The sequence below is a fragment of the Durio zibethinus genome, chromosome 3 (genome assembly GCF_047325235.1).
Source record: "Durio zibethinus cultivar Kanyao isolate XHJ-2024 chromosome 3, ASM4732523v1, whole genome shotgun sequence".
NCBI lineage: Eukaryota > Viridiplantae > Streptophyta > Magnoliopsida > Malvales > Malvaceae > Durio > Durio zibethinus.
This window is the reverse complement of record NC_143164.1, coordinates 11,422,053-11,436,681: the sequence shown is the minus strand read 5'-3', so window position 1 is coordinate 11,436,681 and position 14,629 is coordinate 11,422,053. Positions and strand designations below refer to the sequence as shown.

General features: G+C 29.2%; 1 protein-coding gene across 1 annotated transcript; it reads left to right on the top strand.

The window, feature by feature from the left end:
* Positions 1–706: 706 nt before the first annotated feature.
* LOC111299296 (small ribosomal subunit protein uS13z/uS13y/uS13x) lies at positions 707–2,730 on the top strand. The gene is made up of 4 exons (XM_022894398.2): positions 707–847; positions 1,133–1,293; positions 1,494–1,682; positions 2,403–2,730. Exons 1-4 carry the CDS (start codon positions 845–847, stop codon positions 2,506–2,508), a joined length of 459 nt encoding a protein of 152 aa, XP_022750133.1. The 5' UTR covers positions 707–844; the 3' UTR covers positions 2,509–2,730.
* The last annotated feature ends 11,899 nt before the right edge of the window (positions 2,731–14,629 follow it).

The following is a 14,629-nucleotide window of genomic DNA, read 5'->3' as shown; positions in this document are numbered from 1 at the left end:
TTAGTCTAACATTTTAGAGCTATTAGCTTATGCAATTACTTTTATTATGTAATCTTAAAGGTAATGGTGAGTTGATTACATAGAATCAAAGTGCTATTATGGCCAATAGGCAGATCCATGACAATATACTAATTGCATAGGAGATGTTTAAATACTTGAGGATGAGGAGCAGGGGGAAAGAGGCGATGAAATTAGAGATGAAAAAGGCAGCTGAATAGGATTTCTTAGAAGCTGTAGTGGTTTTGATCAAACCAGTAGAATGAATAAGAAGGTTATGGACTGACTGAAGAATCAAACCTGAATCTGCTCAATGGAATTCGTTGAGGAAAATCAGAAGAAATGCTAATATGGTGCTCATTTTCTTCGGTTGGAATTCTTATCAAGGAAGATTTAGCAGCTCCTCCTCCAAGTGTATTCAGATGTAAGACTGGATTGGCATGAATATAACAAAAAATATAATACTTGTGGATGGGTCCAACATTGGATTGGATTTACTATAATTATAGATAAAGAGATAGATTAAAATGTATGATATGGTGAAGTAAATAAATTTAAGGAGAAATATAGCAAAATATATATATATATATATCTTAAAATATTTCTCTTAGGTTTAAATTGGTCTTGGCCTCTTGGGGCCTTCAAGGCTTCTAAATCCAGACCAGTCCAATAATAATGGGACCATAAAAGGTGGTTTTGAATTGGATCATGGTAACAATCCATTCTCTTCTCATTTATTTTTTAACCCGACGAATCATTTGTCACAGCGCTTTAAAAACCCTACTTTGGCCGCCGTTGCTTATTCGCTTCTTCTCTCCTGTCCCCAAATTTCTTCGTCCTTCACAAAATGGTAATTAGGTTTCCATCTTTCTTTTCCAAATTCCTAATCTATACAACTCTATTGCCATTAATTGATTAGTTCATCTCTTTCTGTAGCTTTTCGTATGCTTTATATTCATTGATCTGAATCTGCTTCATTTCTTTTTTTTTTTTCTATCTTTTTTGGTGGGAAGGGGGTTGTTATGAGCGTTTATAAAATGTGTTTTGCTTGATTTTAATTGGGGTTTATGTTTCATTTTTTTCCCTAAAAGTTGTTGCTTTTGACTTCATTTTATTTATTTTTTTGTGTGTGTAGTCTCTGGTGGCCAACGAAGATTTTCAGCACATTTTGCGTGTGCTGAACACCAACGTTGATGGAAAGCAGAAGATTATGTTTGCTTTGACCTCCATCAAGGGTATCGGAAGGCGTTTCGCTAACATTGTTTGCAAGAAGGCCGATGTCGACATGAACAAGAGGTTTGTTTTATTTTTGAAAAGTTTAAACAAGAAAATGCTGTTTTTATGTTAATTTTAGGCATAATTGGGAATTAATTAGTCTTCTAGGTTGGAATCATTCATATAGTAAAAGTATTGGCTGTGGCCTGAGGATGTTGCCGAATGGTATTCAGTTTTCGATGGTTTATTGTGGAGGTCATATTTTATTCACTTGTTATCAGGGCTGGTGAATTGACTGCACAGGAGCTGGACAATCTCATGACCATTGTTGCGAACCCCAGGCAATTTAAAATTCCTGACTGGTTTTTGAATAGGCAGAAGGATTACAAGGATGGAAAGTATTCCCAGGTTGTGTCTAATGCTCTTGACATGAAGTTGAGAGATGACTTGGAGCGCTTGAAGAAGATCAGGTTAATTCTTTTTTTTCTTTTTAATGATTTGTATTACAATTAATCTTTGCCCTCGTGTATTTTACATGACGGTTATTTGATGCTTGAAAAGATATGATCAAGCAACACTATCTAAGCACGAGAGTTGCTTTTTAATTTGAGTTTATGTTTGCCTCAGTGCTCAAAATATGTCCTCTGACCATTAGCAATTGCTTTTACATTCTTAATAAGCATTTTCAAGCATATCAATGAATAATTTTGACAATAATTTGAGTTCTCTTCTATAACTTGTATTTGAGATGGAATAAAATGCATGTTGTGACCTTTCCTTTGTGTTATTATGTATGTGGGCAAGTTTGTTCGAATGTGTATGCATCTTTCCTTGAGTTTTGTTTGTACTCTTACAAGCTTTGAAGTTTGCTGCTGGGCAGGTTATTGTCATTATATGAAAGTGTAATTTTATGATATCTTGATGATACTCATTATTGATTAAGATGGGTAGAGGGTTACATTAACGGACATTTAGAATATATTGCATTTACGATAAAATCATAAAAAAATGGTCCTTTAGTTGAACTTATTTGTGTCTACTTTCTTCCTTTCTCTTTGTTTCGACTGCTGTGGGTTAAGATTTCTTGAGAAATAGTTTTGGATCTTGGTTGAGTCAGTTTACTATTTGTGGTTAACTTCTGGCCTTTGGGGCATGGGATGGCAGCTAAGATTTCAAATACTGTCATGCAGGAACCACCGTGGTCTGAGGCACTACTGGGGCCTTCGCGTCCGTGGGCAGCACACTAAGACTACAGGTCGCAGAGGCAAGACTGTTGGTGTCTCTAAGAAGCGTTGAATGCTACATATATTTTGAACAAATATTGTATTGTCAGGCAGAGAGTTAATTTCCTTGCTTTTAAGTACTGTTTGCATCAAGTCAAATTTTGTATGTGATTTTCTTATTCTGAGCTTGTTTCAAACCTTGCAGACAAGTTGTGCTTGATCTTTATCTGTTGCTATTAAGAATAGTTGCATTGATAGATGTTTATGCTTAAATGTTGTTTCTTTGAATTTTCAATTCCTTTGGCTCTTTTATAGTTTGTTTTATGATCTAGGACCCTTGGCAATTACTTGTAGGCATCAATTCTTTTTCTTGGGGTTTTGTTAAATTTCCAGCTAATAAATAATTGCGACTTTGATATATTTCACATCAATAAATTATTAATGGTTTTATTTAATGATGTATTTATTGAGTTATTTTCAAGTAGTTTTCTTCTATGGTCTGTTGATCCGCTTGAGTTTTTTAAGTACTATTGAGTAGAGTTGTTTTATTAGTGTTTTTAAAATAAATCATAACATAGTTTAATAAATTTAATGCGAAAATGTGAGAATTCTAAAAATTATTTGATAATATTGATGTATATTGTCATTCGATAAAAATAAAATATTTGCTTTTCAAGCATGGATGTGTTTTGCCTGAGGGAGTGATCCAACTGAATGTGGCTACACCAAAAGCTTCACCATTTTGATTACAAGTAGAGAACAAATTAAGTGGCTGGAGCTCCAGCCCACCCTCTTTTTGTTTAAGCTAGAAGGAGACGTTTGGCTTGTAAATTTTGAAATAATTTTAAATTCTAAAAGGTAAAGTAATTTAGATAGAAAGTGATAATTGAAGAAAAATATTTAATTTTTGGATTTTGTTAACTTAAAAAATATATTTTTTTTGTTTGGTTTACGGAAATATAAAATTATTTAATAAAACTTTTTGTTATATTGTCTTTGATACTTTTATTATATTATTTTTAATAACTATGAATAACATGTGACATTCGTAATATTATAAAAATTACATTTTTTTTTAAATCAAATAATTAAAAAATAATTTTTATATTTTTAACAAATATATATTTACATTTTTAATTATTATATTAAAGTTAATTGGTCTCAAGTAAAAAAAGAAAAAAGCTCTCGCAGTAAAGTGGATCCTAGAACAAATTTTAGTAATAATATTAAATAAAGGGTTAATAGCATCATAGTCCCTAAATTTTATTTCAAATTCTATTTTAATTCTTAAATTTTAAAAAATTCTAATCGAATCCCTAATTACCTAAAATTATCCTATTTTAATCTTTCCTTCTATGAAATTGTATAAATTGACATCAAATACCATCCGACACCACATGATAATGTAAGCTAATATCTTACGTTGTAGATGAGTGACTAAAATAAAATTCTCTCAAAGTTTATGGATCAAGATGAAACTATCTCAAAATTTTATATATTTCATATATATTTTATAAAATATTAAATTTAAAATTATATTTGCATAGTTTTTGTTACAATATAACTTATTAGATAGATATTTATTTTAAATACAAAATAGATATTTAAAACTTAAAATTAAGTTAAAATTTTCAAATCCTTTTTTAAGAATTAATGCATTTTAAAAATAAATATTTTTTATTAAAATATTATTTTACTCATAATTCATAATAAAAACATATTATTTTCTATCCAAAATATTAAATATCTTTTATTTTTTCATTTAATATATTTTATAAAATATGTTTTATAAAAAAGAAAAAATATTTTAAATTATATTTTTATTTTATATGAATATAAAGTATTTATATTTTTGAATAGATTAATAAATCTATTTTTGAAAATGATATGAAAATTTTTACATAATATAGAGTTTTTATTTAATTTTTTAATTAGCTATGAAAATTTTTACTTAATTTTTTAAAATGATATGTGATTTTAACAAAATTATTTTGAAATTTTCAACTTAATTTTAATTTTTTTAAATTTATTTTCCATGAAAAATATAATTTTATTGATAAATCATATCATAATAAAAATTTTAAAATATTTTAAATTATAATATTTTATAAAATATATTTGAAATATATAAAAATAAAAATTTTGAATTACTTTTATATATTCCTTTATTTATTTTTTATAAATATTATTTATTTTTTTATAAAATATATTTGAGAAAAGAAAATAAAAGATATTTAATACTTTAAAAAATATATTGTATAGATAGAAAATAATATTTTTATTGTCATTTATGAGTAAAATAATTTTTTTGTTTTTAAAATGTGTTGAATTTTTAAAAAATGAATTTAAATTTTTAAGTTAATTTTAATTTCTTAAAAAACTATCTCTATTAAAAACAAAAAATATAACAAATACATTTATTACAACAAAAAAATAAAAAAATATATGAAATATAACAAAAAAAAATAACAAATACATTGTATTACATTTTATAAAATATATATGAAATATATAAAATTTTGAGATAGTTTCATCTTTACTCCTTAAATTTTGAGAGAATTTTGTTTTGATACCTTATCTGCAATGTCAGATGTTAGCTAACGTTACCATATGGTATCCCTTGGCATTTGCCATCAATTTAAATAGTTTTATAGATGGAAGGACCAAAATAAGATAACTTTGGACAATTAGGGATCCGATTAAAATTTTTTAAAGTTTAAGGACAAAAATCAAAATTTGAATAAAAATTTAGGAATTACGGATGCTAGTAATCCTTAAATAAATGTATTTTAGATTTCAAATGTAATAATATTAAGTAAATATATTTTGTGTTTTATTTTTTTTTCATATTTTCAATAAAAATTGCATTTTTTATTTTAGAAAAGTTGTTTTTTCAATAAAAATTACATTTTTATCTCAAAAATATAGTATTTATTGAATTTTTAAAAAATATATTTTCATATTTTTAACAAAAATTACGTTTTTGTTTTAAAAATGTCATTTTTTCAATAAAGACTGTTTTTATCTTACAAATGTCGTTTTTATTGAATTTTGAAAAAAATATTTTTTCATGTTTTTAACAAATATTGCATTTTCTATCTTAAAAATTGTCTTTGTTGAATTCTACGAAATATTTTTTTTCAAGTTTTAAACAAAAATTACGTTTTTATCTTAAAAACATGATATTTTTAACAAATACTATGTTTTTTTTTTAATCTTAAGAACCTTTTATTTGTTAAATTTTGAAAAATATTTTTTTTTCATATTTTTAATAAAAACACGTTTGTTATTTTAGAAATGTTGTTTTTTATTGAATTATAAAAAATATTTTTATTTTATCTTCTCAACGAAGATCGTATTTTTAATCATAACTTTTATGGAGATTTTAATAGTATTGTGTTAAAAACGTGATTTTTGTTTAAAATATACTAAAAAATTATTTTCATAATATTTTATAAGAAATTACTATGTTTATAAGACAAATACCAATAAGAAAATGCAATTAAGAGAAAGTAAATGGAAAAAAATTTTCACTTTTCCTTTAAAATTTAAAAAACCTTAAAAAAAAGAGAGTTTTTTTATTCTCTCATACTTTTCCATTTTTTGACATTGCTAAATATCTTAAAAAATTTCAACAATCACATTCCCATGAACCAAATTAAAAAAAAAAAATCAAATTACGAAAATAAAATTTCGAGAGGAAACATTACTTCCCTGAATCAAATGCCCCTCAAGGTGTTTGCTTTACCAAACATTTTTCTTATTACTTCAATTCAAATGGTAGCTTAGCATGAAGAAAAATGATGGTTTTGAAGAAAATTAAACAAAAGGCATGAAAAAAAATTATATAAGTGAACCTAATACTAAAGAATAAGAATTACAAAAATTAGGATAAAAATAATAAAAACTATGGTTGGTTTTTCTAATTATGCAACTTATCCTACATAGAGAATTAGACTTTCTTGTCATGTTCATTAGAATTTGACAAACTGTAGATACCTAATTTTGTTTGAAACATTTTATTGTTTTAATTTGAATTTATTTTTATAATTGGGCCTCGATCATTATTTTTTCGAGCTTATTGCATGGCCTATTCTTGAATGGTTCAATATGATTCTTGATAAAGGACTCGATAAAGGCTCAATCAACGATTCATTTTTGAAGCCCATTAATGGCCTCTTGTTGGCCATTAAATGAAAATCAAAATAAATGAAAAATAAAAATCATTAAATTAAAAAGCTAAATAAAAGTAAAAAATAAATAATTTAAATAAATAAAAATTATAAAAATCATCAAGTTAAAAAACCAAATAAATATAAAAATATAAAAATATAAAAGCTTGGCCATTTAGGCCAAAATGGGAGCCCATATGCAAGCCCATAAATAGAGTCCAAGGAAACCCATTTGGCTTAATTTTCTTGCATGAAATGGGGCCATTCGGCCCAAGTTAATGGCAAAGGCTTGTACACATGGAAGCTAGAAAAAAGAAACTAAAAAACCATGCATGAAATGGGCATGCATAAGCCAATAGGTAAGCAAAAAACAAAAAGTGCATGAAAAAGGTCTATTACAAGCATGAAGAATAAGGCAGAGCTAAAAGTTGAAGTTTGCATTTTTTTTGGCAATGTGGGGGGCTTGGTGAAAAAACTGTAAAAAAAAAAACAGAAAAAAATCTTTCCAAAAAGAAAGGAAAATGTGGAGAAAAAAAGATGGTTAGGAAAAGAAAAGACGTACGTAAAGGGAAAAGTGGGGAAAGACATAGGGCAGGCATATAGCAACACAAAGCACTAAAAAAAAAAAACTTGCAACACAAAAAAAAAAATGGCAATGGGCATTCAAAAAATGTAGAAAAAAGATAGCAGAATAAAAAACTAAAAACCAAAAAAAGTTGAAGCTGAAAATGGTGAAGAAAAAAAAGAAAAAAAATAGAGCAAAAATGAAAAAAAAAATCAAGAAACCAAAAAAATAAAGCAAAATGCAGGTAGAAGTAGAAAAAAATAGTAGAAATAGGAACCAATAGCAAAGCAGTAAGAATAAATAGGTATTCAATGACAAAAAAAAAAGAAATTGAAAGCTAAAAAAGAAACAAAAACCTCAATAAAAAATTGAAGCAAAAAAAAAATTGCATAGGCAACGAAGCTATGAAGGAAAACTGTAAGCAAAAAAATTTAACAGAAAATAAGGAAGGGCGGTGGCAATAGTAGGATTCAACAACACTAGGAAAAATAACCAAACAATAAAAATAGAAGTTGTATGCACAGTAGCAATAAAAAAAAAGTAGATAAAAAGAACAGTAATGAAAAACAAAGAAGCAACAGTAAAAAAAAAAAGAAAAGATCGAAAGGTTCTGTAGCAAAGGTCTTTTGTTCTTTTTCGTCGAAACTTTATTTTTCTTCTTTTTACATGCTCTTATTTTCCTCTTATAATGGAGTATATGCATTAACATGTTGCATGCAATGTTCTTTTCTTCCTTCTCTTTGGCATGAGCTTTGTGTGATGCCGAAATTGATGGTTGAGATGTTGAAGAGTAATTATAAACAAAAAAATTTATAAAGAAGATAACTCACAAGAATTTAAATAATGACAGAATATGATTATTAGATTAAAGGAATAGAAGTTCACTACCAAGACTAGACATTAAGGGATACAAAAATATCATGCTAAAAATTCTAATCAAGGATATAAAACTATAGAAATTCACTACTGTAGGAAATTTACCTAAGAGATACAAAACTTGAAAACAATCTAACGATTACTTAAGGATAAAATAAACTTTATTTTGCCTTCTACAAAAAATAACTAAAAGTAACATCCCTCAAAGAATGAGAGCTTTAAAGAATAGATTACTAAATTGATGGGATTCTTCAATCTTATCTTACTAAAATGGTGTCCCAAATTATGGGATTTATGTGTGAACACAATAATTTATAGTTTAAACACAATTATCTACCCATTTACTACTGCAAATTACACGATAATATGTTGAATATTTGGTGTCAGGTTTATCCATAAATTTGACCATAATCCCATCCATCTTTAGGCTTTTTTTTTTTTTTTTTTCAGTTAGTGTAAACACAATCTACTTATTATAACCCACCTTATTTCTATATTTGTTTAGTGGATTTGGACCAAGGATAGGTCCATCTTATTTTTAGATAAGTCTTCTTTAGTCTCAGGTCAAGTTGTAAGATGTGTTGATCTCTAGTGTCAATCTCTTCTGATTGAAAAAGACTTGTCCTTAATTTTGAATTAGTCTTTTTGCTATGATAGGGTGACAAATCAGCAATATTGAAGGTGAAAGATACTCTATTAGTATCAAAAAGCTCTATCTTGTAGGCATTTTTCTCAATGCGTTGGAGAATTCTAAATGGACCATCTGCCTTAGGTTGTAATTTGTCAAACTTCATTAGAGAAAATCTCAATTTCTGTAAGTTAATTCACACTAAATCACCTTATTTGAACTCCACATGTCTTTGATGCTTGTTTGTTGGCCTTTTACATTTTTCATTTTGTTAGAAAATCCTAGATTTAACTTGTTAATGCAATCATTTGATACCCTTAGCCATTTTTTTTGCATCTCCATTAAATTGTTGATTAGTAAGCAGAAAAACTAAATCTAAAAGGCTAATTGGATTCTTACCATACACTACCTCAAAGGGGCTATACAATCAGTAATTTGGCTTAATGAGCGGTTATAGGCAAACTCTACTTAAAGTAAAATAAGATCCCATTGTTTGATTTTTTTTTATATAATTTCTTAAAAGGTTACTTAAGCTACAGTAAGTTACTTCTGTTTAATCATCTATTTGAGGATGATGAGAAGAACTATATTTGATATTGGTGCCAAGTTTCTTTCAAAGGGTGTGCCAAAAATAAGTAAGAAACTTGGAATCCTGATCAGACACCATGGATTTAAAAACTTCATATAGCCTCACAATTTCCCTAAAATATAGATCGAAAACATAAAAAAACATTTATAATTTTGGTACAAGGAAAAAATATAGGCCATCTTGAAAAAATGATCCACAACCACCATGATGAAGTCTTTATTCCTTTGAGTTCTAGGTAGTCCTACTACGAAGTCCAAACTAATATCCTCCTAAAGAGCATTAGGCACGAGCAATGGAGTATACAATCTAGTGTTTCTACCATGACTCTTGGCAATGTGGTACTTTTTACATCGTTCAAAGTGTTTCATCACATCCCTCTTCATTATCGACTAATAAAACTTATATTGTAAAAGAGCAAGTGTTTTGTTCCTTTCAAAGTGTCCATCTAGTGCACCATTATAAGCCTCGTTGATTAAGGCATGTCTCAAAGAACATAAAGGAATGGAAAAGCTGTTAGCTTTGAAGAGATATCCATCATGCAATAAAAACTGGTTGTGTGGTCCTTACTTGCATTCTTCCTAAATTTGACCAAAGTAAGGGTATACCTCATAGAGCCTTTTGATCACATCAGATCCAATAACTTAAATAGCCATAGTCCCCAATAAGGAGTGCTTTTGACTCAGAGCATTGGCCATCACATTTTGAGTTCTCGATTTGTGCTTGATAGTGAAGTTATATGCTTGAAGGAACTCCACCCAAGCTGCATGCCTTCGGTTAACTTGTGTTAGCTATTGATTAACTTCAAAGCCTCATGGTCTGAATATAAGACAATTGGCTTGGCAATGAGATATTGACTCCAATGGAATAAAGCTCTATATATGGCATAAAACTCTTTGTTATAGATTGAATACTTCCTCTTGGCTTCATTAAGCTTCTCATCGAAAAATACCATAGGCTTTCCTCCATGGCTTAAAACAACACCTATTCCATAATTGGATGCATTAGATTCCACCTCTAACACTTGATCAAAATCTGGTAAGGATAGGATAAGAGCTTTGGTGATCCTTTTCTTGATGAGTTCAAAGCTATGTTGGAGCATAATAGAGCTAAACCCCTAATGAATCGCCTATAAAAAAAATACGAGGCCATGGAAGCTTTAGATCTCATGTAAAGATATTGGTATTGGCCAATTTAAAATTACCTCAATTTTGCTAGAATCCATTTTTATTCTTTCCCTTGATACCACAAATCTTAGAAACATAAGGCCAAAAGTAAAAAAAATGTACTTTTTAAGGTTAGCATAAAGTTTTTGTTCCCCCAATATGCAAAATAGTTAGTATAGATGATTTAAGTGTTGGTCCTCATCTTTGTTGTACACCAAAATATCATTAAAATATACTACTACATATCTACCTATATAAGGTTTAAAGATATGATTCATAAATCTCATGAAAGTACTAGGGGCATTGGATAAACCCCAAGGCATTACTATCAATTCATAGTGACCATCCCTTGTCTTGAAGGCTATTTTCCACTCATCTTCAAGCTTCATTTTGATTTGATGATAGCCACTATGTAGGTCTATCTTAGAGAAAATAGTTGCTCCATGTAGTTGGTCTAGCAAGTCATCTAAGCGCGAAATAGAAAAGTGATAGTCAATCGTGATTTTGTTGACCGCTCTACTAACCACACATATACACCATGATCTATCCTTCTTGGGCACTAAAAGGGCTAGGATTGGATAAGGGTTCATGCTTTTGCACACTATTCTTTTTTTAACCAATTCATCAACTTGGTGTTGCAACTTCTTATGTTCTTTAGGACTCATCCTATAGGCTACTTTGTTGGGTAAAATAGCTTCTGGGATAAGGTTTATGCAGTGTTGAATGTCTCTCATTAGTAGTAGACCAGCTAGTAACTCTTCTTGAACAACATCTTAAAATTCTACCAATAATGGTTGTATCACTACAGGAGGCTCCTTATTATCTTTATTCTATTCAATCAGCACTAGTGCATACATAGTACCACCTATCTTAATTTTTTTTTTTGTAATTTGCCTTGGTAAACAAGTTGTTTTTTTCCTCTTTAGTTAGTTTTGACATTACTATGGCTTGGAAGGCCTAGGATGATTTTGCACCCATCTTTGACAAATGTATAAGTGTTGCAGTAACCATCATAAATAACTTTCCTATTATAATGCCAAGGTCTTTCAAGCAATAAATGGCAAACATTCATTGAAGCTACATCACACCACACTTCATCCTTGTATTGTTTTCTTATAAAAAAAAAAGAATCAAACACCTCTTGCTAACCTTGATTTTATTTTTTTTTTTACAACCAAGATAGCTTATATGGTTGGGGGTAATCCACTATTTTAAAGCCTAATTTTGCACCATAAAAGTAGAAACAATGTTTTCAAAACTTTCACTATCGATTATAACATCACATACCTTTTCATAGATAGTACACCGAATGTGAAACACATTTTTATGTAACCAATCTTCTTCCTTAGCAGGTGCGATACTCAAGCTGCATTGTATGACTAAAGATGCTTCACAATCGCCATAGGTTACCTTTTCATCCTTTTCGAGGTTTTGATTCTCTTCAACTAGCTTATCTTCATTTTCTTTCAAGTTTTTCTCTACTAGACTCACAATATTCTTGTTTAGGCATTCTGAGGCAATGTGTCCAAGCCCTTGACACTTAAAACACCTTTTGGTTTGTACACTAGACTGAGACTTGCTTGTTAAGGTTTCATCTTTCTTTTGGGGTTGCTTTGGAATAGACTTAGAAGGAATAATAACTTTAGATAAGCCATCTTTATTGATATAGCCTTTTTAGGACCCAAATCTTAAGTTGCTACCATAGACCTCTTTTTGTTGCCTCTCTACCTTAAAGGCAAGTTTGCATACATCGTTAAAAGTCCAATAGGATTTTAATTGTACCACATTAGCTATCTTGATCTTTAACCCTTCAAGATACTGTACAATAGTCTGTTTCTCTTGTTCCATTAATTCGCATTTCAATATGAGATGGTCAAACTCAATCGTATCCTCTTCCACTGAAAGATCTCTTTGCTTCAAGTTATGAAACCTAAGGAAAGCATCTTGCTAGAAGTTGTTTGGAAGATATTTTTTCTTCAACTCTCTTTTCATTTTCTCCCAAGTTGTAATTTTTCTCCTGCCCTCTTTTTCTTTTTGCTTCTTTAAATTTTTCCACCTAAAGGATTCATACTTTCTAAGTTTGATGACTACTAGCTTTACCTTACGATATTCAAGGGCATCATGGTATTCAAAAATGTGCTCCATTATGTGTAGCCAATCAAGAACTTTTCAAATTGTATTTTTCCCTTAAACTTAGGAATCTCTATCTTGAGGTTGAACATGCTATGTTAAAATTTGTTTCTTATAGGTAGTCTCTTACTTACCATGGGTGAGGTGGGGTGCTATAATCAGAATAACTATTGTTTTCATGGTATGGATTGATTTTTTTTTATCTTTTTAATTCCTCTTTCCTTGTTGCCTTATCTTCTTTCTCTCCTCTTGCATACATAACTGTTATTGTAGTTAGAGGATTTGTTACCGCATATTCTTTATGAAAGCATCCATGAGGTCATCATTTGTAGCTACTGCAACATTGGTGTTGGTTTCAACATCTTTTGCTGGTACTTGATTACGATAACCTGCCATAGCTTTAATGCCAATTTGATGTCAAAAATCGATGGCTGAGAAGTTCAAAAGTAATTACAAATAGAAAAATTCACAAAGAAGACAACTCATAAGAATTTGAATAATGGTAAAATATAGTTATTAGATTAAAGGGATAGAAGTTCATTGCCAAGACTAGACGCTAAGGGATATAGAAATACCACCCTAAGAATTCTAATCAAGGATATAAAACTATAGAAGTTCACCACTTTAAGAAATCAACTTAAGAGATACAAAACTTAAGAACAATATAAAGATTGCTTAATGATAAAATATACTCTATTCTACCTTCTATAAAGAATAACAAAAAATAAATAGGCTAGAAACTTCCCTCCAAGCATGGGAGCTTCAAAGATTCGATTGCTAAAGTGATGAAATTGCCTTCAATCTTGTCTTGTTGAAATGGTGCCATAAATCATGGAAATTAAATGTGAACACAATAATCTATAATGTAAACACAATTATCTATCCATTTACTCATGCAAATTACATGATAATATGCTGAATATTTGGTGTCTACGTTCATCCATGAATCTGACCATAATCTCATCCATCTTCATACTTTCATTTTTCAGCTAGAGTGAACAAAATCTCTTTATTCTAGCCTACCTTATTTCCGTATTTGTTTAGTGGATTTAGATCAAGAATAGGCCCATTTTATTTTTGGATAAGTTTTCCTCAGTCTTAGCCCAAGTTGCAAGATGTGTTGATACTTTGGTATCATTGTGTCATGTTTTTAGTGTTTTACATTCGTGCATGTTTGGTTGTTGATTGGGAGTTTCAATCAACTTTATTTTAGGTTCATGGGGAAGGTTGATGTTGCCATATTTACCTTTTGTTAATTTGTTTGTTATCTTGTATTCCTTTGTTATCTAACCATGCCTCGACTTTTGATGGAATGGAAAGTAGTTTGCTTTAGGTTTTAATAATATGGGACTTTTATTTTGTAGCTTGCTAAACCTTTTTGGCATTAAAGTTGTGTGTTTGAAACCCTAGTGCATTCATGGTTGTTTATATTCTCTAAATTAAAATGGGAAGAAGAGGGTAGCTAAAGTAAGGTTTCTATAGAAATGGTTTGCCTAAGATACTAAGGGTTTGTCTTTGTATTCTTCATTTGACATCTGGCTATTGTATAAGCTTGATTAGAAAATAATAATAATAATAATAATAATAATAATAATAATAATAATAATTGTTATAATGTAGAGATCCGTGAACCTACCACTAGACATAGACTAAATGAGTGACTACTAATCTTTTTTATTTAAGTACAATTAGCTACCTGATTGGATCTGCTATATTTAAAAAAAAGTCCCAAGATAGACTTAGGTATATTTAAATAGTATATTCTAGTTTATGAACCCATAATTTAGTTTCAGGAATGCAATGACGTGTGAAAAAAGTTATAACATCCACATAATGTCCATCCGAAGGATGGTACCAATTTGATTTCAAATTATCCAAGCTTTGAAATGTTTTTATAGTTTTACCCAATAATTTAATTATTGAAAATTGATCATAAAGTTACTCCAATAGTTAGGTAGTAATTGAAGATAATTTTTTCACCTTAGAAGTATTCATTGAGAGATTGGTGCTCACATTGAAGAGGCTCAATTATTGGGTTCATTGATATATTTTATTCAAAAAATAATTAGTA